The sequence below is a fragment of the Heteronotia binoei genome, chromosome 18 (assembly GCF_032191835.1).
Source record: "Heteronotia binoei isolate CCM8104 ecotype False Entrance Well chromosome 18, APGP_CSIRO_Hbin_v1, whole genome shotgun sequence".
Lineage (NCBI taxonomy): Eukaryota > Metazoa > Chordata > Lepidosauria > Squamata > Gekkonidae > Heteronotia > Heteronotia binoei.
In genome coordinates this window covers 22,848,111-22,873,547 of record NC_083240.1, presented here as the reverse complement: position 1 = coordinate 22,873,547, position 25,437 = coordinate 22,848,111, and the positions used below count along the sequence as shown (strand labels likewise).

Genomic DNA, 25,437 nt, shown 5'->3' with positions numbered 1-25,437 from the left:
TCACTGTTGGGTAGAATAGCCACAATTAAAATGAATATTCTACCAAGAATAATGTATTTGTTTCAAATTATTCCGATTGTGAATGACAGTAAACAATTTAATGGATGGCAAAGAAAAATTTCAGCATTTGTGTGGGCAGGGAAGAAACCAAGAATTAAAATGAAAATTTTAACAGATGCAAAAGAGAGAGGCGGATTTCAGTTACCAGACTTAAAATTATATCATGAAGCAGTTTGCTTAGTGTGGATAAAAGAATGGATAATGTTGTTAAACAAAAAACTCTTAGCCTTGGAAGGTCATGGAAATAAATTTGGCTGGCACGCTTATATGTATTATGGGGAAAAAAAGATGGCTTTTTCTCTCACCATTATATAAGAAACAGCTTGCTAAATACATGGATGAAATATAAGAAATATGGAGATGAGAGAAAACCATTATGGATAGTGCCAGCCGAAGTGATAAAAATAACAGCTGAGACGGGTGAAGAAAAGTAGTTGTCATATCATCAACTATTAAAAATACAAAGTGGCAAAATAGAATTGAAAACTGCTGAAGAGCTAAATAATAAATATGATTGGTTTCAAATGCAACAAATAAAGAGCTTGGTGGAGAATGACATTAAAACTGAAGGAATAAGAAAAGAGCAAACAGAAATGGAAAAAGTTCTGCTTGGAGACAACGAAAAATTAATTTCAAAATTATATAAATTACTTTCAAAATGGTCTACGGAAGACGAAGTAGTGAAATCTCAAATGATTAAGTGGGCAATGAATGTAAATAATGGAAACTTGGGAATATTTGTGGAAGAACTCTATGAAGCTTTCGACGTGTCATAGTATTAAAGAGAACTGTTTTAAAATGATGTATAGATGGTATATGACTCCTAAGAAATTGGCAAAGATGAATAATAAGATGCCAGACAGATGTTGGAGATGTAAAAAACCATGAAGGTTCTTTCTACCATATGTGGTGGACTTGTGAAAGAGCAAAAAAGTATTGGCAGATGATTCAACAAGAAATTTCTAGGATCTTGGGATATGAATTTAAGAAAGTTGCAGAGACTTTTCTGTTGGGATTACAAATGGAAAAATTTCCAAAAGAAGATAGAACTATAATTTGGTACTTGCTTTCAGCTGCTAGGACATTATATGCGCAGTTGTGGAAGCAAGAAAAAATACCAGAGAAATGGCTTGTAAAAGTTATGACATGGAGTGAAATGGACAAATTAACAAGAATTTTAAGAGACTATGATTTAGAAGTTTTTAAGATGGAGTGGAAAAAGTTCAGAAGATATTGTAGAAGACGAGTGGAAAATAAAAGGACATTGGACAATTTTTGATAATGATTAAGTCTTAGAGAAAAGAATATTAATTTTTGTTTTTATTAGTTAAGGGTACCTTTAAACATTAGTACTTAAAGTAAATAACACCGGTGGGGGTCAAGTAAGGGGGGGAGGGGTGGGTAGAAAGTAATATATGGGATAGATAAAAGAAGTTATTAATGATGCAAGAAATATAATTTGTTACCATATGTTACCAAATAAAATTTTAACCAATAAAGTGGCTCTCAGAGCCAGAGGCACTAGAGGAAGTGAAAATGTCATGTTCATATTAATATTCCACATGCAGAGATCCCACCTGCCTTAGAAACACAGCCCCACTTCAAGTAGAATGGAGCAGCATGGGATGTGAGCTGCAAGTCAGCGGTCAATAAAATTGCAACATAGCACTGTGAGGCCTCAAGCAGCTATCGAGAAGCCCCGTTCAGTGTGAACAGCTAGGAAGCAGCTTCATTATGTTTTATGGAGCACTGTTCTTTTTAACACTGGATCTGCTATGATTCCCCTTGTACACATGCACTAGCCTTTACAAGTCTGGTTCCTTGCATTTTCTAGTGTGAAGTGAACACTGGGACTTACACATTTGGTCTCCATGCGTGTAGCAGCTGGCACTAGGCAGGGCAGCTCCAACGGTTTGGGCATCTCTTCTTGAAGCAAGTCCAGCTGCAGTGGGGAGCTACTCCGTGAATTACTGAATAGTGGGGGCTGCCCATCACAGGCCTCTTGCTGCTCTCCCTCAATAGACAAAAATGTGGCAGACGGCGAAACGGGCTCTAGAGGATCTGGTGCTGCAAGTGTGAGCACTGTGGAAGGAGGGCCTGGGGACATCATGGGGTTGTAGGAGCTGGAAGCTGAGGGGTCCTGAGCTTGGAAGAGAGCCTGAGGGACTGGAGTGAACACTGGAAAGCTATGAAGCAACACCGCCATGAAGCCGCCCATATATGGAGCAGGAAATGCTGGGATGGGTTGTATGGGTACAAGTGAAGGGACAAATGGAGCTGCCCCTCCTGGAGGCCAGGTGTGGTCCCCTCCCAAAGGCACCAAGGGAAAGCCTGGCATCAAGTAAGGATTGACAGGGTGGATCACGCTGGATGGGCAAGGCCGGGATCCTTCTGAAGGAGCGCAGGATGGCTTCTGAGCAGCAGTTCTCTTTCCATGGTTTCCATTTTTATTGGCCAAGTTTTTATTGGAAGACTCCAGCTGTTTGGGCCGTTTGAATTTTCCCTGCTTATTTCTTTTGCAGTTTACTGGACTGGTCTGTTTGAAAGCGAAATCTCCTACAGAGGGTGAAAAATGCAGAAAAGGTAACGAGGAAACAGTCACAATGGCTGCAGTTCAGGGGATGATACCCTACTGCCAATATCAATGTAAGCTGAGATCGGTTTTATCACTGACCATACAAACATGGACCATTCTCTTCCACTAGTGTGAAAGAGTCAGTGGCAATACACTGCTCTCTTAGATCTGTGCAATCCTTCTCCCAACAAGCCTCAATCCTCCCCCTGGCCCAGAATACACATTGTTTTGTGATCAGTCAGGAACTTTACATTTTCACCCCCAACTCCTTCCTGGATAGAAAGGTTTAGCTTTTCCTCAGGGATAGAAATTAGGGAAGGAAAACATGTACCTCTCAGTATCAGACAGACAATCCAACAAGAATGAAACCATTAAAATGTGGCACAAACTCTAATTTACATGACGGTGTCCACTACAGTGTTGTAAAAAGGTTCAGATTACATTGGCTGTAGGCTCTACTTTTAGTCCCTGTCTCTGTATGCTGACTAAGTAAAGCATATTTTGCTGTATGCGCAAAATTGGTGGACACCAGGAAGGTATTATTGGACTGTGGAATTAACCTTTGTTCTGAAAGCTGTTAACTATACAGAATGTCAGCCCAGGTTGTATAAATCTAGGTTTTTCTTTTTTCCCCTGTAGGATTTGTTCTTACATCTGACACATTTCACATTTGTTCTATAATATTATGTTGGAGCTGTAATATAATTGGGCTGATATTTAATGAGTGGAGTGAACAATGCAAGAATTTTTTAAAACTAGAGGACACAGGTTATCTTATTGGACCTAATACAGGAGCAACATGTGATATCATATAAGTTGGAGTTCTTAAATATTAATTTTTTTGAGGGAGGGAGACAACAACACTATTCACAGCAGTTAGAGCTGAAGCTTGATGCATTTTATAATTATGAGTTTGTGACTTTTGGATTTGTCATTCCCCTTAGCAGGTTACAATTGGCCTGCTTGCTAGACCCTTTCTAGTATTTACACTGTCAAAAAGAAACACAGGTGGCCTCCAATACCCTGATGGCTAAGTATTTACAAACCGTGTACAATTTTCTCAAGAACTGGCGTGCTGCTGTCTTGCCTCATCCACCCATGTGGTGGCTTGTTCCTACCTTGGTTAGGTGAACTAGTCTGGTTGCTTCCAACCTGGCCTTGCTGGAGGTAAGACCTGTAGTGGGGCAAGAGCATCTTCTGGCGGAACTGATCCACATAGTTTTGCTCCTCTCTCTGAGTGTGGGCTGACAAGACCTCCTTTGTCAGCCCGACCAGTTTGATCTCCTCAAGGGCTCCAGCTGCAGTGCTGGTAGGGGAAAACTCTGCTTGCTCACTCTGTGGAGTAGCCTCTTCTATGGCAGTCACTTCTGCAAGAAGAAAGGAAAGTGCTTCAATCAAGTTAGTTGGCTGTGCTTCTTCAAGATCACATTCTCTATCAGTCAAATTAAATCATGGGTTATGGGGGGTGGGTAGGCTCAGGCTGCAAGAGGGGAACCATGACGCACCAGGGAGTCAGACCAACAGCACCTGAATCAGCTGCATGGGAATTATAGGAAAGAGAACCTGTTGCCCAGCACTCGGCTGCACTAGTTCTTTTACGTCCTGCATACAGTGGGATCAACAGGTGGCATCTTTGCCTTCAGAGGCACAGCCAAATCCTAGAAGACTTTCCTACCTTGGTGGAGCAATACTACTCCTGCTTAAAGAATGCCTGCTAATAATAGCCTCTCTTCCTATCAGCCATGCCTTGGATACTCCATGAATACAAGTGCAGGTTCTGGGATTGGTGATCACATACACACAATCCTCATGTCAACTGGCAACGTATTTCTCCCTAAAATAATCAAATGAGATACATAAGCAGCACTAAATGTATAAAGCCAGAATTTTCCTCTGTCATGCAAGAGTATAGTTTCTACAGGACACTAAAGAATAACTCTGGCCAGAGAAAGTGACAGAGGTTGGGTGTCTATGTTGGAAACAAAATATGCATAATCATAACCTATTATACGTTGAACTTTTGGGGCTGTCTTCTGCCAGCAGGTGAAGACTTTTGTTTTGTTTGGTGTTCCCTCAGTGGGCCTTCCTTCCTGATCAATATTTTAATTATTGTTCATATGTCTTTGTAACTTAGCTCTGTTCAAGGAAAATATATGTTAGGAAAATAAGGGCAAGTGGAAGGATTATAGACTATTTTATATTTCAAAGAGAGTAAATAAGGGGTGGGGGGACACACTCTCAGTTTGCAAACAGCCACACCAACCTACCAGACTCTGGATGTGGAACATGCACAAGGGTGCTACTGTAGCTGCACTGGCTGGTAATGGACACCACACTTAAGGCCTTGGTTATTGGAGGACTCGCCATGATTGTTGATGCCTGCGGCTCTGGGGCCCCTCCTGGCATGGGCATTACTGGTGACTCAGAAGCAGTGGAGGGTAATCGGGCGGCATCTAGTGGCAACAGAACAAACCTCAGCAAGGGGCAGAAGAGCCAGAACAAATGGTTTTAAGGCTGCCTAGTGATTGACAAGAACACAAAAACATAAGAAGGATTTCTCTTGCTCTATAGATTTTAAATTGGTCTTTTATTGTTTTTACTGTTGATTGTTTTTATGATGTAGCCTGCCCTGTGCCTGTCCTATGGGAAGGGCAGGCTAAAAATAGACTAAAATAAATAGATAAGCTCACTGATCAACTCTAATATGGTGTCCTTCTTCGCCAAAAATCTGGAAAAGGCTTTAATATTTTAAAAATCCATATGAAACACCAGTCCTTGGAAGCATGGATTAGCAATGTCACTCTGCACAATGTCACATCTGAAACAGAATATTTCTGTTAAAAACACTGCCGCCTTTCCTGTTACCTTCGAAGGCCTGTGCTTCATTCTGGATTAGCTGAACTGGTTTGCCATCATCTGAGGATGAAGAGGAAACATTTGCAGATTCACATTTCCTTTTCAAAGCAGGAACACTCCAAGTCTCCAGGTACCTGCCAGTCAGCAAATCAAAGTCATGATCCTGCCGTTATCATTTAGAGACAGACGCTTTTTGGACCACTGAGGTGGCATTTATTTGCTCAGAATGAAACTGAAACAGCAAGTGGAGCAATCTGCCTAAAAAGCATTTATATGGAGCTTAAATTCAATCATGCTCATTAGCTGTTCTCCCAACAGAACTGCCAGGAAGTGATATGGGTGAAGCCACAATGCAGCAAAGGAACTAAGCATGCAGAAACCCTACCTAACAAAGCAGAGTCTCTGGAGAAGGCAGCCTAAACCTTGTCTAAATAAACAAAGCAGGAAATATATAGTGCAGGGCAAAGCTGCATAAGAAAATTCTTCATTTCCCAATTACTTCAAGAATTACATAAGATTGGTTTCAAGCAAAAACAGGCATTATATCTCCCCAGCTTCATATGCAAAACTAAAGGCTGTACAAGCCAAAACCTAACCCAGAGGACAAACCCCACGGAATAACCTTTTTATTTAGAAGGACCAAACCCTCCCTCTCACCCTGATTCTATCAGCTGTCGAACACCCTTGAGAGTTACCTGGTTTGCTAACCCACACAGCCATACTACATCCAAGTCAACACAACAAATTAATGTATGGGCAAAAACATCAAACAGCAATAATGTTATCCAGCATAAATATTCTTCACATCAGGTTGCCAGGTGTATACCTGAACACCCAGGAGACTTTTGGGAGAGTGGCATGGGGAAAAGGATGCTGGTCACATGTCAATGTCATTTCTGGCTGGAACCCACAGAGACTGGAAAGATTCCTAGAGCATCACTGACATCATTTCCAAGTTCCAGCCAGCAGTGATGTTCAAGTGTTGCTGACATCCCACCCCCGCAATTTTCTTCCCAGAGCTCAATTAAGCACCAGAATGGATGGGGAACATCAGCACCGATAGCGGGCAAGTGGGTCCTTCATGTTCCAACTTCAATAGAAAAGCACTTGTGAAAAGTTTTACATTTCACTACAGAAGCAGAAAATTGCATGAATTTTTTTCTCTTCCCTCTCCACAAGATGACCAATTGATGCTGTTGATGAGAACCATCCCATTAACTTTTGGGGAGACCAAAAGCTTCTGAATTGCTAATATTTCTCCCCCCCCACCCCCGGCTAAACAATTAAGAAATGTTTTTACTGCATTGTGTTACCTGATAATGCTGTCCATGCAGTTAATTTGCTGATAGGACAAAATACGATGCACGTCTCTAGAATCACCATAGTGTACAACAGGTGCATCTCCAGTACTGTCACTGCTCACAGCATAAGGCGAACCAGAAGTTGTGTGCTGTTTGCCTAGGAAGAGAGACAGGGAAAGGGAGCCATAAAACACATGACTGAGAAACAAGGATCAGACAACAGACACAGCATTGCCAACTTCAGTTATCATTGTGTTCTTATGATTCTAATATCCTGACTGTGTTTTGGGATCACTACGTGTTTCTTTTGTAAACACACCCTGGACTGCTACACATAATTTGGTGCAAGGCACCTCATGCCACCACCCACAGCTTTGTAGTCTTAAAGTTCACCTCTTGGCAGCTCAGCATCTGAAGCTCTTCCTCTCTCCTTCACATGCTTACTGTGTGACTCAATGTACAGCTGCTGACCCGTATTCTTTAGTCTGTTGATGTCCACAGAAGCCTTCTTTGGGGGCAGAAGATACAAAAAGTAGAAATGTCACAGGGAGGGAACCCAAGCAAACAATGAAACAGTGATAAGAGGTATTACAATGAGCCTAACCATCCTGCATTAGAGCACAGATACTGACCAAGACCTAGCAGTTCCTGAAGGAACCCTCTGTTTCACACTTTATAGCACAACAAGGGCAAAAGAAGCTTGGAGGGTCACAGTAGGGTGACAGTTCATGGCTCAGTAGCAGAGCATCTGCAGATATGTGTGAGGGAAAACACAATTTTAATTGCCAGCAAAACCATGTGTTTTTAAATGAAACATATACAGGACATCCTGCAATTGCAACGTCTTTCCATTTTATGTAGGCTGTTCATGCTCAGCAAATGAAGCCATTTAACAGACATCTACAGTTCATTTAATTGAATTCTGTATTACTACTCGACAAATTTTAAAAATCCAAAACCAGTCTGATCTAACCATTTAAATTCAAATATTTTGCTTCTCTCATCATCATCTTTCCATGTATCATGTGCAGAGTTCTACATTCCATACTAACACAATATCAGGGTGTTTTTTTTTTAATTACTTTTTGTCTGTTGAACCTGGCTAGCACTATAAACAAGGACTTACTGGTTCCTTCTGTGTTTCCTCTGCACAGTTTCCATTGGAATCACTGGAAGATGTTACGCTGATGTAATGTTCGCAAGACCCACTGCTAACAAGGCTTTCATAACCGCTCGAACCATTGCTATGAACCGGCTGCAGAAAAACAAGGGAACTTTTCAGAGCCCTTTTGTGAAAAAGGTTGGGGCGAATCAAATATTCTTGTTAGCGGTAAACATGTAGAAAGTTCCATGCACCTTACAGTCAGGTGCGTGAGGAAAGGACTGTCTGCCTTATGTTCCCTCCCTTTACCTGCAGAAGCAGCCTGTAAATCTGCCCTTGCAATTCCCTCATCTCTTTGTCAACACCATTCTGTTCTCTGATTCTTGGGGCAAAGACATCTTCATTCAGAGGACTCCTGCAAAACACAGTTTGAAACAGAAAATTATACTGAAGCCAGATAAAGAAAGGTCTGTGATTATCAAGCAGGCAGTTCAAGGAGCAGGATTAACCGTACAGTATCAGGAAACAAATTTAAACTCTGGGTTTTAACTTGAGCTCTGTCAACTGAATAACTTCAGACAGTGGGATAGTGTCATCCAAGGAAATATGTAACCCTCTAGAAATAAGAAATTGGGCTTGTTTTAAAAACATCATGATTTAAATGAGAGTGTTTTTCCCCTCATGCTTTAAAGTCTCAAACAAAACCCTCTTTAGATGAAGAGCTTCTCGAGACAAGAACTGGATCCTGAATGAGAGAGAAGTTAGAGCCTGGAGAAAATGTACCCTACTTGAGCTATGAAATGTATGGGAGGAACACAACAATCCAGAACAGTTCAGCACAAGAGGCCTTACTGGAGACGCCCTCCCAAAGGCAACCAGTGTCCTTCAGTTTTGCCTACTGCTGCTTTAAAATAGCATGCAGAACTGCTTTTCAGCCACAGTGGAAGAAACACACCGATGCTAAATTAATATGGATATCTGGATAAACAAAATATTGCTATCTCCTGCGCAAGTCTCTTTTTGTCAGACAACAGCCACCCCCAGAAGCTGTGATTGGAAAACTTTTACAGTGATAGTGGAACGTTTACCTGTCCCCTGAGGAAAAAAGACAGATTTCATACATTAGCAAGGCTCATATGTGATTACGGACCACAGACTGTTGTTTCACTTCCTTTCTGTCTCCCACAGCTCAGAAAATTATTTCTGATTTCATGACAATCATAGTTCTTCATTAAGTCTGAATCACAAAACTATGGTTTGTTCTCTTCCAGATTCCAAATGAACACACGACACTGCCTTATTGCCCTTGGTCTATCAAGATCTACTCAGACTGGGAATGACTCTCTGGGGTCTCAGGCAGAGGTCTTTCATATCATTTACTGCCTGGACCTTTTAGCTGGAGATATTGGGGACTGAACCTGGGATCTTCTCTATGCCAAGCAAATGCTCTGACACTGAGCCACAGGTCCTCCCCCGAATATTTCTTAAGTGTGGTGGGAACATACACAGCTGTATGCTCTCAAAAGGCAGCCTTATTTTAAAATCTTGTTTAACATGTCAAATGCTTTATACCTTTTCAGGAACACACACAAAAAAAAGTCCTGGCGAATCAAACCAGACATCATCTTATAAAACATCTTGTTTCACACAGTGGCCAACCAGCTGCCTTAAAGAGCCACCAAACAGAATGCAAAGGCCATAGCTCGCTAGCACTGGTTTTCAGAAGCTTACTGCTCCTCTTTAGTCACCATAGCTATCGCCACTGATCCCTCCTTGAACATGCCTGTGAAGCCATCTGTGCTAGTAGGTATGCTTTATCCATTGACTGTGAATTCCACTATTTACTCGCTCACTGTTGGCCTTCTAAACAACTAAGGTAAATACTCTAGTTCTATAGATGGAGAACAAAGCATGCCAGGTACTTGTGCAGCGACATGGAGCTTATCCTAGCCTGAGACAGGATTTGATCCCAAGTGTAATCCAGCCCATTCTGAGCTCAGGTTGATATCAGGAAGCAAAACTTTAAAAAAGTAAAATGAAGGTGGCTTCATTAAGCTTACGTTCTGACTTTGTGTCGTCCAATGATAAACACGATCTTCCTGCTCCACGGGTTCACAAAGCTGGACCAACTGGTGTCCACGATGATACAGTCACCATTCTGAGTACAAAATCTGATAGGTGAGTGTTCAAAGGGAGGCTGACCTGCAAACCTCAGAACTGTATGGAAATGGGAGGAAAGAAAACAGGAATGGACTGTCAAAACTACAATCAACAGAAAAGACAGACTTTTTGGGACATATCGGAAAGAAGAACATGTGGAGGCTGGACTGTCAATACAATATTGCTGCACTCCACTGAACCATACTAAGATGACAAAAGGCTTCATTTAAATGGAAAACTAGGATATGCTGCAAAGTTATATCATCCTGAGCAGGTAACTCCCTCTACCCCCACCTCTGCTAGACATGCCATACTGCTCGTCTCCCTTTTTCCTATGTATCTGAGGATATTTTTATTTTCTATGTATCTATGTATCTCTTTCCTGTGGCTACTGTTATGCTTGACAGTTTCAGAGAGTAGCTGTGTTGGTCTGCAGTAGAAAAACAGGTTGCTTACCTGTAACTGATGATCTTCGAGTGGTCATCTGTGCAGTCACACACATGGGTCTTGCCGCAGGCAACGGATCCATACCTCAGAGCTCCAATAGCTCGTTTATAACGTCTTTTGGCGCGCTTTCCTCCCGCCCTGGGGAGCAGGCAGCGACTGCGCATGCCTGGAGCGGGGGGAGAGCGCCCATTCCACTCAGTTTCTTCCAGCCGCCGTTGGCACTGACACTATACAAGGTTAAGCAACAATTACAGGAGGCCAGCAGCGGGGAAGGCTGGGTGGGCGTGTGTGACTGCACAGATGACCACTCGAAGATCATCAGTTACAGGTAAGCAACCTGTTTATCTTCTTCGTGGTCTCTGTGCAGTCCCACACATGGGTGACTAGCCAGCTAGATGACCTGGAGGAGGGTGCTGGTAAAGAAGAAGGTTAGTCACATAAAGCAACCAAATGCAATGACAGCATATTAAACAACATGGAATGCAATGTAAAGATGGAAGCGGATGCACTCACCCTGACTTCAGTGGAAGATGGATCTGAGGACCGCTTGGCCGAAGGAGGCGTCACGTCTCGCACGAACGTCTAGCGCATAATGAGAGACGAACGTGGATGGGGAGGACCAGGATGCAGCCGCACAAATGTCCTCCAGCGAAACGCCTTGCAGAAAAGCCGAAGAAGTCGAGACCGCTCTAGTAGAGTGGGCCTTAAGGCCTTCGGGCAAAGGCTGTTTAGCCAGTTCGTAGCACAACCTGATGGCACTGACTACCCATTTAGACAGTCTTTGGGTAGAAATTTTAAGACCTTTGTGTGGGTTCCCGTAGGCCACAAATAGGTTAGGGTCCTTACGGAAAGGTTGTGTACGATCAAGGTAGAAGGATAAAGCCCTTCTGACGTCCAAGGAATGCAGGGCTCGTTGTCCCTGGTCGGATGGGTTGGAGAAAAACGTTGGTAGAGAAGTTGAAGTTGATAAGTGGAACTGGGAGACAACTTTAGGCAGGAACGCAGGGTCCGGTCGCAGAACCACTTTGTCCCTGTGGAAAATGGTGTAGGGAGGATCGTAACGGAAGGCGCATAAGTCACTTGCCCGTTTACCTGAGGTAAGGGCTACAAGTAATGCTGTCTTCCAGGAGAGAAGGTTGAGGTCTATGGTGGCCATAGGTTCAAAGGGGGCCCTCATCAGGCAGGAGAGGACTAACGATAAACTCCACGTCGGAACAAAGGGCTTAACAGGTGGGTTGAGGTGCAACATGCCCTTAAGAAAGGACTTAGATAAAGGATGGGAGAACACAGTCTTGCCATCAACCGGGTTGTGGAAAGCAGAAATTGCAGAAAGGTGAACTTTCAAGGAGGAATAACAAAGTCCTGATTTTCGTAGAGAAAGCAGATGGTCCAGGATCAGGTTCAGGGGTGCCGTTTCCGGCTGTAAATGATTAGATGTCGCAAAGGAACAGAAGCGCTTCCATTTTCGCTGATAGGAAAGTCTCGTGGAAGGCTTCCTCGCGTTGAGGATAATATTGGCTACCTCTGCGGAGAGATAGGAGGATGTATTCTCCAGGCTACCAGGGCCAGGACTCGAGGGTTGTGGTGCAGAATCTGACCGCTGGCCTGAGAGAGAAGGTCGGCCACAGGAGGAAGTCGGCGGTAAGTGTGGCGGGACAGTTGAAGAAGCCTCGTGAACCACGGTTGCCGAGGCCACCATGGCGCAATGAGGATGCAGTCTGTGCCATCCCGAGCTATTTTGACCAGCACCCGTGTCAGAAGGGGGGTTGGTGGGAAGAAATAGTGAAGGGGACCCGTCCAGTTGTGTAGGAAGGCGTCGTTGCCCCTCCTGGAGTAAAATTGAGGACATTTGGCATTGTCCCTGGATGCAAAGACGTCCACCTTGGGTGTTCCGAAGCAACGGAAGATACGCCGAAGGTAGGTCGGATTGATGGACCATTCGTGGTCGTCTATGCGGAACCTGCTGAGGGAGTCGGCCAGAGTATTCTCCACACCCGGGAGATGAATGGCAGTCATGTATATGTTGTGCTTGACACACCATTCCCAGAGCATCACGGCTATACGGCAGAGACGGAGGGATCTGGTGCCCCCTTGCTTGTTTATGTAATAAACTGTTGCCATATTGTCCGTGGAGATCTGAACGTGCCGACCTCCTATCAGAGGGAGAAAGGATTGGAGGGCTCTGTGTACCGCAATCAGTTCTAAGCAGTTTATATGCATGGCTCTCTCGGAGGGTGTCCAAAGTCCTCTGACAGTCTTGTCCTCTAGGTGGGCTCCCCAACCCCACTTGGAGGCATCTGTAGTGACTGTGGCCGTGGGTGAAGTCGGTAGAAACGGCTTGCCCTCGAGGAGATTGTTGGGAACAGTCCACCACGTGAGGGATAGAAGTGCTCTCCGTGGAACAGTCAGCAAAACGCTTTGTGGTTGTGTTTGAGGGTGGTAGGCTCGCACAAACCAGATTTGTAGTTGTCGCATCCGTAGCCTGGCAAAGCGGAGGACAGATGTTGTTGCGGCCATAAGGCCCAGCAGGCGCTGGATTGTGAACGCAGACTGACAGGGTTGTTGTTGCACTGACCCGGCTAGGTCGATAATAGTCTGTGCCCGATCCTCGGGGAGAAAGACACGATGTATGGAGGTGCATAGAAGGGCGCCTATAAACTTGAGGTCTTGGGTAGGTGTGAGGTGTGATTTTGATGCATTCACACGAAGGCCCAGGGAAGTCAGGAGAGTGAGAGCTGCGTTGAGGTTGTGCTCCAACTGTTGTTGTGTTGGGGCCACCAGAAGCCAGTCGTCGATGTATGGGAAGACTGGGATGTTCCGGATGCGAAGCGCAGCTGCCACCACTGCCATGCACTTGGTAAAGACGCGAGGTGCCGTGGATAGGCCGAATGGTAGGGACACATATTGGTAGTGGTCCGGGCCCATGGCAAACCGCAGATACTTCTGATGTTGAGGTCGGATAGTCACATGGAAGTAAGCGTCCTGAAGATCTAGAGAAGCCATCCAGGACCCCCTGGGGATGAGGGGCAAGATGGACTGCAGGGAGATCATTCTGAACTTCCTGTATTGGATGTGCTTGTTGAGCTTCCTCAGATCCAGAATGGGACGCCTGCCTCCATCCCTTTTGGGAACTAGGAAATATCTTGAATAGAAACCTGTCCCTCGGTGTAGGGGGGGGGACGGGCTCTATGGCGTTCTTGTGAAGTAAGTCCAGGATCTCCTGATGTAGGAGAGAAGACGGGGGAGTAGCTATGAAGTAGTGGTGGTGAGGTGGAGAAATGAACTCGATTGCGTAACCTAGGCGCACGATGGTCAGCACCCAGGAGTCGGTTGTTATCGAGTTCCAAGTGGGAAGGAATGGTGAGAGACGGGTGCGGAGCTCTGGTAAGGTGTGAGGAAAGTCAAAGAGACTGCTTAGAAGGGAGGGAGGACTTTTGGGGCTGCTGTGACCGAGGCCTTTGTTGGAACTGAGGCTTCTGCTGTCCACTCTTCCTTTTCCAGAAGTCATTGCGCCTAGGTGACCGTTGGCGCCTCTGGAATGATGGTCTCCAGGGTTTTGTACGATTGGGTTGTTGGGAGAACAGCTGAGAGACTCCCAAACGTTTTGCACGTTTACGCCCGTCATCCACTGAGGTGAGAACCTCATCGGTGGAAGCGTGGAAGAGACCCAGGCCATCAAAGGGGAGATCCTCGATCTTTTGCTTAATGTCCGGTTGTAGGTTGGTGGACCTTAGCCAGGCATGACGGCGTAGAGCAACAGAGGACGCAAAAACCCTTGAAGAGCAGGAGACAGCGTGGCGAATGGTATTTATTTGTTGCTTCGACACCCTAGACAGCTCTGATACCAGTCCAGAGGCCACCCGTTGAGAGGGTTCCGGAAGGGAAGGAATAAGAGGTGTAAATTGGTTGGCCAAGTTGAAGATGTAAGCCGAAAAGTAGGCTAGATAATTGTTCAGCTTAGAATTTGTTGACGCAAGGTTGAACATTTTCCTGGCCAGAGTGTCCAGTTTCCTGCCCTCTCGGTCTGGAGGTGTCGGATGTCTAGAGGGCTTAGCTTTGGTGGCTGAGTGCACAATAATAGAGTTGGGTGCTGGATGGGAAGCCAGAAATTTTGCTTCGGGAGCATGGACTCTATAAAGCGAGTCCAAGCGCTTAGAGGTAGGTGGAATTGAAGCAGGTTTTTCCCAGGTTTCACGGAGGCCTTCGAGGTGCACCGGCAACATAGGAAGTAATGAACCAGGTGGAAAGTCCGTTTGTACAAGGTCGTGCACAATGTCAGAGACCTTAGGCGAGTCCGACGGAAGGGTAATGTTCAAGGCTTCAGCCATAGTAGTAATGAGATGGAGGTAGGCCTTGGAGGCATCAGATGGAGAGAGCCTGGGCTGTGGCGTCGAATCCGAGACTACCGAATCTGGATGGTCGTCGGAGTCAGATGAAGCTACGGAGTCGACGTCGGAACGGGAGTCCTCACCGGAAGGAGGATGTGGAGGCGGAATCGGGTCCGACGGGGTGGTCTTAGGCTTCACAACCTGATCGCGTTGGTCCGTGTGGGTAGAGACCGGGGGAGCAATCGAGGCAGAAGCTGACGGAGTGCGCGGCCTAGCACCTTCTAGCTGGTAGTGGTCCCGAGATTGCTGTACACATTCCCGTAGTCGCTCACGGAGTCGGGGGGAATAGCGAGAATAATCAGGTTCTCGGGTCCAATCAGGTTCTCGGGTCCGATCTTGACCACGGGCCCGTGGGTAGTACCGATCAAGGGGTCTAGGTGAATCCGGAAAACGCTCGAGATCGCGGGGTCGCGGGGAATCCCGATGTCGTGGGGAATCCCGAAGTCGTCGGTGGGAATCACGGAGTCGATCACGGGGTCTAGGAGAATCTCCGTACTGAATAGCAGAGTACATTGAGTAACCTGAACCCTCCACGGATGGGGACCGAGAAGGATGGCGGTACGGTCGGCGTCTAGGAGAAGGAGACCGAGAGAAATGGCGGTCGTACCTTGAAGGGGCATAGTAGTGTTGATAATACCCCGGAGAGTCGGAGTCTCAGCGCCGACGTGGCGATCTGGAACGGCCTCTAAGAGGCGACGACCCGGAGTGGACTCGATGAGTAGGTGAGCGAGGGCAACCTTCATTTGACGCCTGAGTGGCCGAATCCTTATACAGGGGAGAAATCCCGATGTCCCGGAAGGATCCGATCCGAAGCGGAGGCTTAAAGTAGGCCTGAGTCGAATCAGTAGTCAGGTCAGGTTGCATGAAGTCGGTAGGAACCACGCTGTGCACTGAAGGTGAACGAGAGTGGACTGGTATAACCTCTACCGCAGTAGACGAGTGAGGAGTCAGCTGTGGCATGTCGGTAATGACGTCTGACGGAGTCGACAGTTCAAGCGGAAGTGCGGGCTGCGTCGAGGCCGAGGGATCCATAGGCGTTGAGACTGGGGCCCGAGGCTTCTTAGGAGCCGAGTGCGAGTGGTGGAGTTTCCTCGGAGCCGAATCAGCTGATTCGGAAAGGCGAGATTTTTTGGGCGCCGAATCCGAGGATTCGAGATGGCGCGATTTTTTCGAAGCCTTATGGCCAGGATCGGCGTGCTTCGAAGATTTTTTCTCGGACCTGTGCTTCTGCTTAGAGAGAGACACGTCCGTAGAGGCCGAAGCTCCCGTTTGTTGTTGGGGAGGCGGCGAGTCCGACGCGGGCATAGCCCTCAGGGACAATTCAATAAGGAAACTCCGGAGCCTGGCTGCACGGTTTTTACGGGCCTGCTTGCCAAAGTTCGCACAGTGAGGGCAGGAGTCGACTCGATGAGCTTCACCCAAACAAAACAGGCAGTGGCTGTGGCCGTCTGACGAAGGGATTTTGGTCCCACAGCGCGTGCACTTTTTGAAGGTAACTTTCCCTTCCATGCGCTCCGGACAAGGGAGGGGAGGGAAGGGAGAAAAGGGGAAAGATAGCGCAGAAGGCGGGTTTTTTTTTTTTTTTAAATTTTTCAGGACGAAAGAGAATATGAAAACGGTGAGAAGAGAAAATACTAGGTAGTGAAAGGAAGACGAAGAGATGAGGTAACGAACGAGCTAAGGAGGAACGCAGCGAGGAGGGTGTTGTCCGGGCGGCGGTAGGAAAGAAACTGAGTGGAATGGGCGCTCTCCCCCCGCTCCAGGCATGCGCAGTCGCTGCCTGCTCCCCAGGGCGGGAGGAAAGCGCGCCAAAAGACGTTATAAACGAGCTATTGGAGCTCCGAGGTATGGATCCGTTGCCTGCGGCAAGACCCATGTGTGGGACTGCACAGAGACCACGAAGAAGATCAGCTAGGTTTTAGTCCAGTAACACCTTACACCAGCAAGATTTTGTGGGGATACGTTTTTGAGAGTCAAAGCTCTCTTTGTCAGATCTGATGGAGGGAGTTTAGATTCCTGAAAGCTTATACCCCTAAATCATGTTGATCCCTAGGGTGCTGCTGGACTCAAACTTACTTGTTTTCCTTGCACCACTGAAGTAAGCTAGAGGCCTGGTGCTGCTTTGCTTATACACATTCCAGGAGGATGCACCTGGGCACTAAGCTTTCTGGCAAAAGAGTGCCAGCAGCTCAGGCTTACCTTTGCGATGAACTGCAAGCATCGAAGAGTGATCTTCAGGATGGAGATGCATCAAGATGGATGTTCCGATCAAATCCTGGGGCAGGAATCCCAACAGAGGAACAGCTCTGAAAAACAATATAGATGTCTGCATATCACAGGACAATACTGAATGCTGCACTTTCAGGCAACCCCTTCTAGCTGTGCAAGAGCAAAATGGTTTGCACTCCTATCAAAGGTGACAACAGAGAGAAAAGCAGCTGAGGGCTGAGCTTAACCACACTGTGCCAGGAGAACCCAGCTTCAGCTGACAGCCTTTGTCATTTGAGCAGTTTCATTTTTTAAAACTGAAAAGCAATGCCTACATGCCAGCCAATAAGCAAATGCCCTCAAGTCCCCACGCCCAGTTGAAACAAAACCCAAAAACATCTGGCTGCATTTCCCCAGTCACCTCTTGGAACTCTGACTTCTTCCTTCTCTTCAGCTGCTACTTCAGAAGCAAAAACTTAGAATGCAAGCTCTTTGAAGCAAGGATTTTTTCTCCTTTATTTTATGTCTTTCCTGTATGTTTTTCTCCCAAAGGGGCCCATGGCAGTCTTTGTATGTGTTACTGTGTAAAGGGTCATGTACACTGATGGCACCTGCATGGTGCCATAGCTACACTAAGAGCTGGAACAGTGCCCTTTGTAATAAAAGTATGGAACACTACAGTTACCAACTGGTATTTTATAAAGTTCAAATTAAGACTGGGAAACATTCCCAATGTTCTAAACATGGTAGACAATTTGGAGGGGGGTGGATTCTAAACATGTAGACAATTTTTTTTGGGGGGGGGGGAATCCTAAGCTGGTCCACTCTACAATAACTCACACTTCTTCATTGTGGCTTATTCCCAGGGAAGTGTTAGAATTGCAGCCATTGTAAGTAGTTGGAGAAAGGTCTAAATATGTTGTTTCTTTTCTTTTTTTAAAGGTCTGATGGGATTGATTTGCACCAACTTTAAATTGGTGTTAAGTAAATAAATTATTGGCAGTAACTTGTCTGTTATCTGCAGCTGTTTTCTTTTTAAATTAAACATGCAGCATTACCACTACATAATTAAATGGAATTGTAGTAAAAGGCAATTTTATTTGATATTTTATCCTATTTCAGAAATTGTAATCTATAGAATAACCTGTGAAGAGTTAACATTTAAATAGCTTGTGTTTATATTTTGGCACAACCACATAATTACATATACTGTACTGTACTTTGTTCCAAATGAATACAAAATAACCCACACAATACCACTTTACAAGGCTGAAATTGACAGATGCTTCTGAAGTTCCTAGAAGTCAACTTCCTAATGCAACTGACTGGGAAATGTGCCTGGTCTGTGAGAATTACAGTTGAATATTTGCAGCACCCAGCAACAGGCAAAGCAGCAGCCAATGGTGTGGGGAACATCATTTTTGTGGTTCATCTACCAGAATTTGCTGCTACTGAAGAAATGCCAGCAATACTGCAGTTCAAGAGATTTCATTAAGGTGTGTGAGGAGATGGAAGTGTCTAAACTAAAGCTTATTATCATCTGGGAACCTTTCATATAGCTTTGAAAACCAGCTCTTAAATGCATAAATTGATTAAGGTTGAAGAACTGAAGCAACGTTGATTCATTTTGCCAAGTGCTACATTTGCAGGAGAGCAGGGGAAGAGGAGAAGATATACGTTTCTTGTAAAACTAACCTACAGTCCTTTCAGCTCCCATAACTAGTCTCAGAAAATGAAAAGTCAGTAACCTACTCGGAAGAATTTGACATGGCAACATGGTATAAAATGCATTGACTCGAAGTTAACAGGAACATACTCTGAAGAACACAGAAATGTCTACTAATTTGAAGCCATTATGTGCAACAACTCGCATTTATCAGCTCCATTTTTAATTGAGAATTATTAGAAGTATCTCCCTACCTTAATACAAGGTGATACAGCGTACATATAAAATTTCACATTTTTATCACAAACAGCATTAATTGTACTACTATGTCTATACTAGAGAAGCAGATTTAAAACTAGCACTTGCATTGCTTTGCTTTTTGTGAAGGAAATTCTATGTAGCTTGACTCATCATGTTACTTTTTGGTGCACCTATTATTTCTTATCTGTCAGATGCAACACAATGGGCTTCACTAAATAACAACAGAAGCAAATGGTTTTGGATATAGGATTTCCAGTTCTCCTTGTTAAGAGGGATCAGAGTCTAGCCCTGTTCTATGGCTGTTTATATCCCATCAATTCAGTTTTTTCCAGAGCCTCAAAATCATCCAAGCAAAGGCTCTTGGGTTCCAGCAACATGAACATAACGCATGAGTCTCCAGCAATTCCTCTAACAAGATTTTTCTTTTGCACCAGCTGTATCATTATTTTTCATACGTGAGAGCAAGGCAAAATCATTACCTGTCATCAATCTCTAGAAATGCGCAGTCTGGGGTGTGGGCTGTGGTGAAGATCCTTTTCTTCAATGGTATCCGAGGAGCTGACCAAAAAGAAACAAAAAACAATAGTTGGAACATAAAACGTAAGTCAACATGGACTGAGAGTGACAGAACCATGCTAAACCAACGAAAGATGAATTATTTTTAAAAATGGTGTATACCATATGCCATATTACTGCTTTTTGATACTCTTGATTTTCAGTGACTCTTCACTGTGCCACATTTGCAGAGGGAAGAGGAAGAAAAGAGATCCTCCTTTTTGTAAAACCAGTTAAAAGGACCATCCCTTCAGCTCACACAACCACTTCCAGGGTTCTTTGGATCCTGTCCAGAAAATCTGACTTCTCTCATGCTATTGTAAAACTTCATAGTATTTTATCCTGCTTAATTAGCTACTGCTTCAAGGGGGAGTTAAAAGGACCATCACACAAAGACAGATTTAAATCATTCTCCTTTATATAAGTTCCATTAAGTAAAAGCCAACACTGAGGTATAGCAGAATACAATACTAGGATCCAGAAAAACCAAGCAAGGGGCTCTGAAGATGAATGCCTAGCTCATTTAAAACAAACAAACAACAGAATGAGAAATTGTACTGGGAATCCAGATAGGCTTGTTTCATACCAAAGTTCTTTTAGACTTGCCTTCATATCCAGAGTGAATTTTTTCAACAACAGCAAGGCAGCAGGATTCTGGCTCACTGCGATTTTGATAATGGACATTAACCAAATAAGGCGTGATCCGACAAGGACAGTAGCGCTTCTCTTGGTCTTTACCCGCTCTGCAACAAAAACGTACTGATTCATAAAAGTTTCTGGCAATGATTTGGAATTTGCTCCAGATACTGACTGGCTGGTCTTTGGACAAACTAAATCCCCTTCTCTGAATAAAGTTTTGTTAGTCAACGTTACTGTTCCATTCCTTCAAAAATATACCTGGCTTTCAAAAAATAATTATACTGGAAATTCAGGAACCCACTGATTCCAAAGACCAGCTAAAGAACCTAATATCTTTTTAAAACATTTGTACCCTGTTCTCAGGAAAATTGCATTTTGTCCGAGAGAACTCACCTTAAAATGCCCAAACATGATGAAAACTACTTGTCCCTTCCACATGGTATTCTAATCCTTGATAATACTCACCTGATTCTGCAGAAAAAGGACTTCACTTGTGCATATTCATAAACAGATGCTACGAGAAAAGAACAAGTGATGATAAAGATAGGTAGTAACTATAGTGCCCAACTTGCTATTGAAATTATGTCCCTCCCTATCTACTATGAAAACTGAATATGCCTTCTAAGAAGCACCCCATTTAAATGATACAATGGGTGATACATTCTATGCTCCTTCCCAATTCATAATCCAGTTGCCTTTGAAAGTTTGCAGAATCTGTTGAGTCAAGCTGTTATGACTCAACAGATGACTACTTGAGGATCATCAACTGCAGATACACTACAAACAATTTACACCAAGATCCCCCATAATAACAACTGAGGTATTCTCTAGATCAGGGGTGTCAAACATGCCCAGGAGCCAAATCAGGCCCCCGGAGGGCTCTATCAGGCCCACGAGTAAGTCTGCTTCCTTCTCCCTCTCTTGCTTCTGTCAGTTATCAGCGACTGTTAAATAAAATATTGCAAGAGTGCTCATTTTTAAGCATGTTTTATTTAAAGCTTTTTTTCTAAAAAAAAAAATCTTTAATTGTGCTTATCTGTGTCCTTTAAGTTTATAAAGTTTATGTCTCCACTACCTGCCAATACATTTTACGACACCCATGGCCCAGCCTGACAAGGTCTCATATATCAGATCCGGCCCTCATAAAAAATGAGTTTGACTCCCCTGCTCTAGAGTATGAATAGCCCATAGTCTCTCTTCTGCAGAAATAGACCTGTTCCCAGTACTTTAATACTAACTCCACAAAATAAACAAAGACCAAGGTTGCCAAGGCTGCTTCTCTTTGCAAAAAGGCTTAAAGTAATAGCAGAATGCTTAATTTTTTACTTTTTTTCTAACTACAGGACATATTCTGGTACTTGGCTCACATTTCCCCTTCCTGGCTTTCTTGCTTCACACCAGTGAAGTTAGACCTCTGGCTTTCCCTTCATGCCATCATGTGGCTATGATGCCATGTAGTTGCTGTTTAAAGGGTCCCATGCTGCCACCAAACAGTGTTCAAAAGGTGAGTTTGGGATCTGGAAATAATGGGCCTAGGCAATAAGGAAAGCTCTGGCCAGAGGACTAAACAGTCCTCTGCAGAAGGGGAGGGGGGTCATGACATAAATTCAGTTGCCCCATTAACAGAGGAGACAGACCTAAGACTACGCAGCAAGGGATGCTAGCCCTGGAGCCTCAGCACTTCTGCAAAGTGGTCCATTGCACAATAGGTACCCAGACACAAAGGGAAAGAAAAAAATGTATTCCGATTGAATGGCTAAGGGGGGAAAAGAATTCCCAGCTTGAGAAGAAAATTAGAGTAGAAAGTATGAAGCTCAAAGCAGCAAGAGAAAATCCTCAGAGATGCAGCAGTAAACAGACCAGGATGGATAGGGAGAGTACTATAAAGAGAGACCTCAGACAAAAGAGAGACCTCTCCATGGGGAAGGATGAGCACACCAGCTCTAGAAATTGGTCTGTGCAGACACAAAACCAGAGTCCATAACAAAGAACTATGAGTAAAACTAGACAAGCTGTTCCTTTTGTACATTTTATTTTTAATTTGCTAATTTTCAAAACATATTTTATAACCCTCTTAATTTGAAAGCCAGTTTTTTCTTTACACATCAAATCACCTGTTTGGGTGTCCATGTTCCAAAGCGGCAGGACAGATTGATTAGTATGAGTGTAGAAGACACCTACATCCTGAGGAGCCAACAACTCTGCAAAGCGAGAAGAATCTAAGAGTCTCTTCTTACAACTCAGAATGGAGGCCGCTTGCTCAGAGACATGCACCATTTTCCCAGACAGCAATGAGAAAACAACCACAAAAGTGTCCTGGAGGAAAAGTACAACTTCAATCAAATGTATGGCCAAGCACAGGAATAGTGCCATAAAGGTACCAAATCCCATGCTGAGATACAAGAATTCAGTATTTCATATTATGTAGAGGCCTACAAACCTTTCGTTACACATTTTAACTATGGAAGACACAGGCTACTTAAACCTATGCAAAGTATTCCTAATTCTGGACTCTCAGGGATCCTGGCCCTGGAACCACAATATGTAAAACATTCAGAAATTCACCAATGAGTCAATTTTCACGTTCTCCTTTTATGCAACTGTCAGTTAAGAGAGATACACATCTGCAGCACCACCATAAAAGACATCAATTGGCAATTCAAACAATGTCTGGTTAAAACACTGGAAATGCAAAATCCAACACATGTCCTTTGCTATCTTACACTGCCTATATATTTGGTCTGAATCAAGAATGAGGGATTTAAGCACCAAGAACCTGCCAATGTGCTTCACCTTTGGTGATATTTGAAATGGAAAATGTGACTTAAAGTGTGTAAACTAAGGAAATAAATGGCTAAAAACCCACAAGTGGCTAGGAGGATGCCTCTCAACGTGGCCACACATCCTATGAAGAATCTAAGTGAAGCACTGCCTCCTGCATCTCTTATCCAATACAGAAGAGAAAGGAAATGTTTTTCAAAACCTATCCAAATGTTGCTTCTCCTTAAACTGCAGCAAAGCAGGATCTTCATACTACTTTACTGTAGATAAAGTATTGTTTTGGGACTAAGATCAAACACTGCCATGTGCTTGTTACCCTCAGGCTTGCTTTTGTAAATGGAAAAGAGACACTATTTACACTTCTTTTCCAAGTCCTCCCTAACAGCTAAATTAAGTTTCATTCAGTGATTAAGCAGCTACTGTTAGTAGGTATCTGCAAAAATAATTAAGGAAACAGCTGTGATAAAAATCTGGATCACTCACAGTGTTTTTGGGAGCATGTTCAGATGTAATTGCTGCCAACTCCTCAATGCTGTACATGCCAGCATCTGTCTGATATGATCCACATTCTCCCCAAAACGGAAAAGCCTTGCTATCTGCCAATGGGAAAAACAAAAGCAGCAAGATGTCTGATACAAGAAGTTGGACATTGTTTGTATTGCTCTAACTTTCACCTCTGGATCATCCAAGCGTGCATTTAACAGAGAACTCAAAGAAAAACCAACAGGCAGAACCAAGTTTTCTACTCAATGCACCACATATTAAACCTCTTAATATCTTGTGACAAAAGAAAGAATGGAGCAGACTCTGGTGACCCTCAAATTGCCCCCCCAAACACTGAATATACAAGCCTGTGCTCCTACCTGATAAACATATTAATCTGATTATGCAGAGCAATGGAACAAAAAGCACTCTAAAGATTAGTTTATGTTGTGCAAATTTTAAATCTCAAAGTTTCCTAAGCACAGTGCATCCCTCTCAGCTGTAATAAAAACAAAATTAACTAATATTTCTCAGATCTGAAGATAATTCAAGAGTCTTTTCAGAGAATGAGAAACAGTCAAGGAAACTCAGGTGACACACACACCTGTCATGCCATCCCAACATAATATATGTGCGTATCCTTGGATGCCCACTTTGGTCTACATTCCTTATCTTGGTTTCAACTTCTCCGCCACACTACAGTGAAGAAACCCTGTTAACTGGCTCTTACATATACACAGCGTTGGAGCTACATGCTACCCACGTACTCTGGACCTGCTGGACACACTTTGAAGCATAACTGAGTGCACTGAGAGTGCTGCTCTTGGCGCTGCTCTCCGCCTTCTCTGTCGGGAAATACTGCTTCAGTTCCTGAATCACCAACGTAAGTTTCTCATGATTTCGGCTCCATTTTGGTTGCTCACTGCAATTGAAACCAACAAAACAAATGATCACCAAAAGAATTAGAAATAGCCATCCCAACAAGACATCTGTTTTGGATTGGGATAAGTTCAGAGGGCTGGCTTGCAGAGTGGCTCCTTTCAATTGTGTTTTGACCTGCAAGACCTGCATTGTGTTGCACATGTGCACAACAGTGGCTATGGGGCCCTTTCAGCACAGCAGGAAGCAATGAGATGTAGTCTCTGCGTAAGGCTGACGAATGCCATGCAATCTGTTTGTTGCACTGTTCCTCTTACTTCAGCTAAACAGGGAGTCCCACAACTCCACTGTATGTAAACAATCTGCATTTTAGGCACCTTGGTTATTGTTTCCTTGGCCTTTAAAAAAAAAGTTCAGTTTTTTCTTTCCTTAAAGAACATTTCCTTAAACTCAACTAAATGTGCCAGTGTTTCCACTTAAAGCTCTTTATCACCTGGAATAAACACCAACTATTTCTAATTGTATGAAGCCCATCCCCAGGCTGCTTTAGGATCTTCTGATCTTTGCTTCATATTATGCAAATTACAACTGTTAAACATAACAAGAAGAGATTTGCTATGATTGCCCCAAGTCTTTGGAATGACCTCTCTAGCCAGGACAGGAACAAATACCTGGAAGCACTGTAAAAGTTATTTGCTTTGGTTTTTGTTGGATGATGTTAGCAACAGACTGCTCAAATTGCATTTATTTGTTGCGTGTAACTTCATGTTTCAACTGCAGTTAAACCACTGTGTATAAATGAAAAGCAATATATTTAAGCAAACATGAAATTTTATGAGGCACCTTATGAAAGTGCTGGTTTCTGGCATCTGGACATTTAGTAGATATGATCAGGGTGGTTCCACAACTACATGGCAGAGAACTAGGGTTCACCAAAGGATACACACAATAGCAAGCAGAAGCCAATGCTAGCTTTCAGGAATGTATGTGGATGGATTGGTTCAGAGGATCAGTACAAATCTGGTACTGTTATTAGAAATAGAATATAGTGGACTGGATGAAGACAGGCTCAAGGA

General features: G+C 44.0%; 1 protein-coding gene across 1 annotated transcript in view; it reads right to left on the bottom strand.

Moving 5' to 3' along the window:
• Positions 1-25,437, bottom strand: part of PER3 (period circadian regulator 3) — a 38,111-nt gene that overhangs the window by 6,115 nt on the left and 6,559 nt on the right. Inside the window, exons 3-18 of the mRNA XM_060259714.1 lie at positions 24,250-24,404; positions 23,483-23,595; positions 22,333-22,534; positions 20,684-20,732; positions 20,186-20,322; positions 19,504-19,582; positions 17,089-17,195; positions 9,955-10,111; positions 8,204-8,309; positions 7,919-8,047; positions 7,186-7,300; positions 6,805-6,949; positions 5,501-5,625; positions 4,903-5,088; positions 3,754-4,002; positions 1,919-2,616 (exon numbers count right to left, since the gene is read on the bottom strand). Of these exons, the coding sequence (XP_060115697.1) occupies positions 1,919-2,616; positions 3,754-4,002; positions 4,903-5,088; positions 5,501-5,625; positions 6,805-6,949; positions 7,186-7,300; positions 7,919-8,047; positions 8,204-8,309; positions 9,955-10,111; positions 17,089-17,195; positions 19,504-19,582; positions 20,186-20,322; positions 20,684-20,732; positions 22,333-22,534; positions 23,483-23,595; positions 24,250-24,404 (2,752 nt within the window). The remainder of the gene's footprint in view (positions 1-1,918; positions 2,617-3,753; positions 4,003-4,902; positions 5,089-5,500; positions 5,626-6,804; positions 6,950-7,185; positions 7,301-7,918; positions 8,048-8,203; positions 8,310-9,954; positions 10,112-17,088; positions 17,196-19,503; positions 19,583-20,185; positions 20,323-20,683; positions 20,733-22,332; positions 22,535-23,482; positions 23,596-24,249; positions 24,405-25,437) is intronic.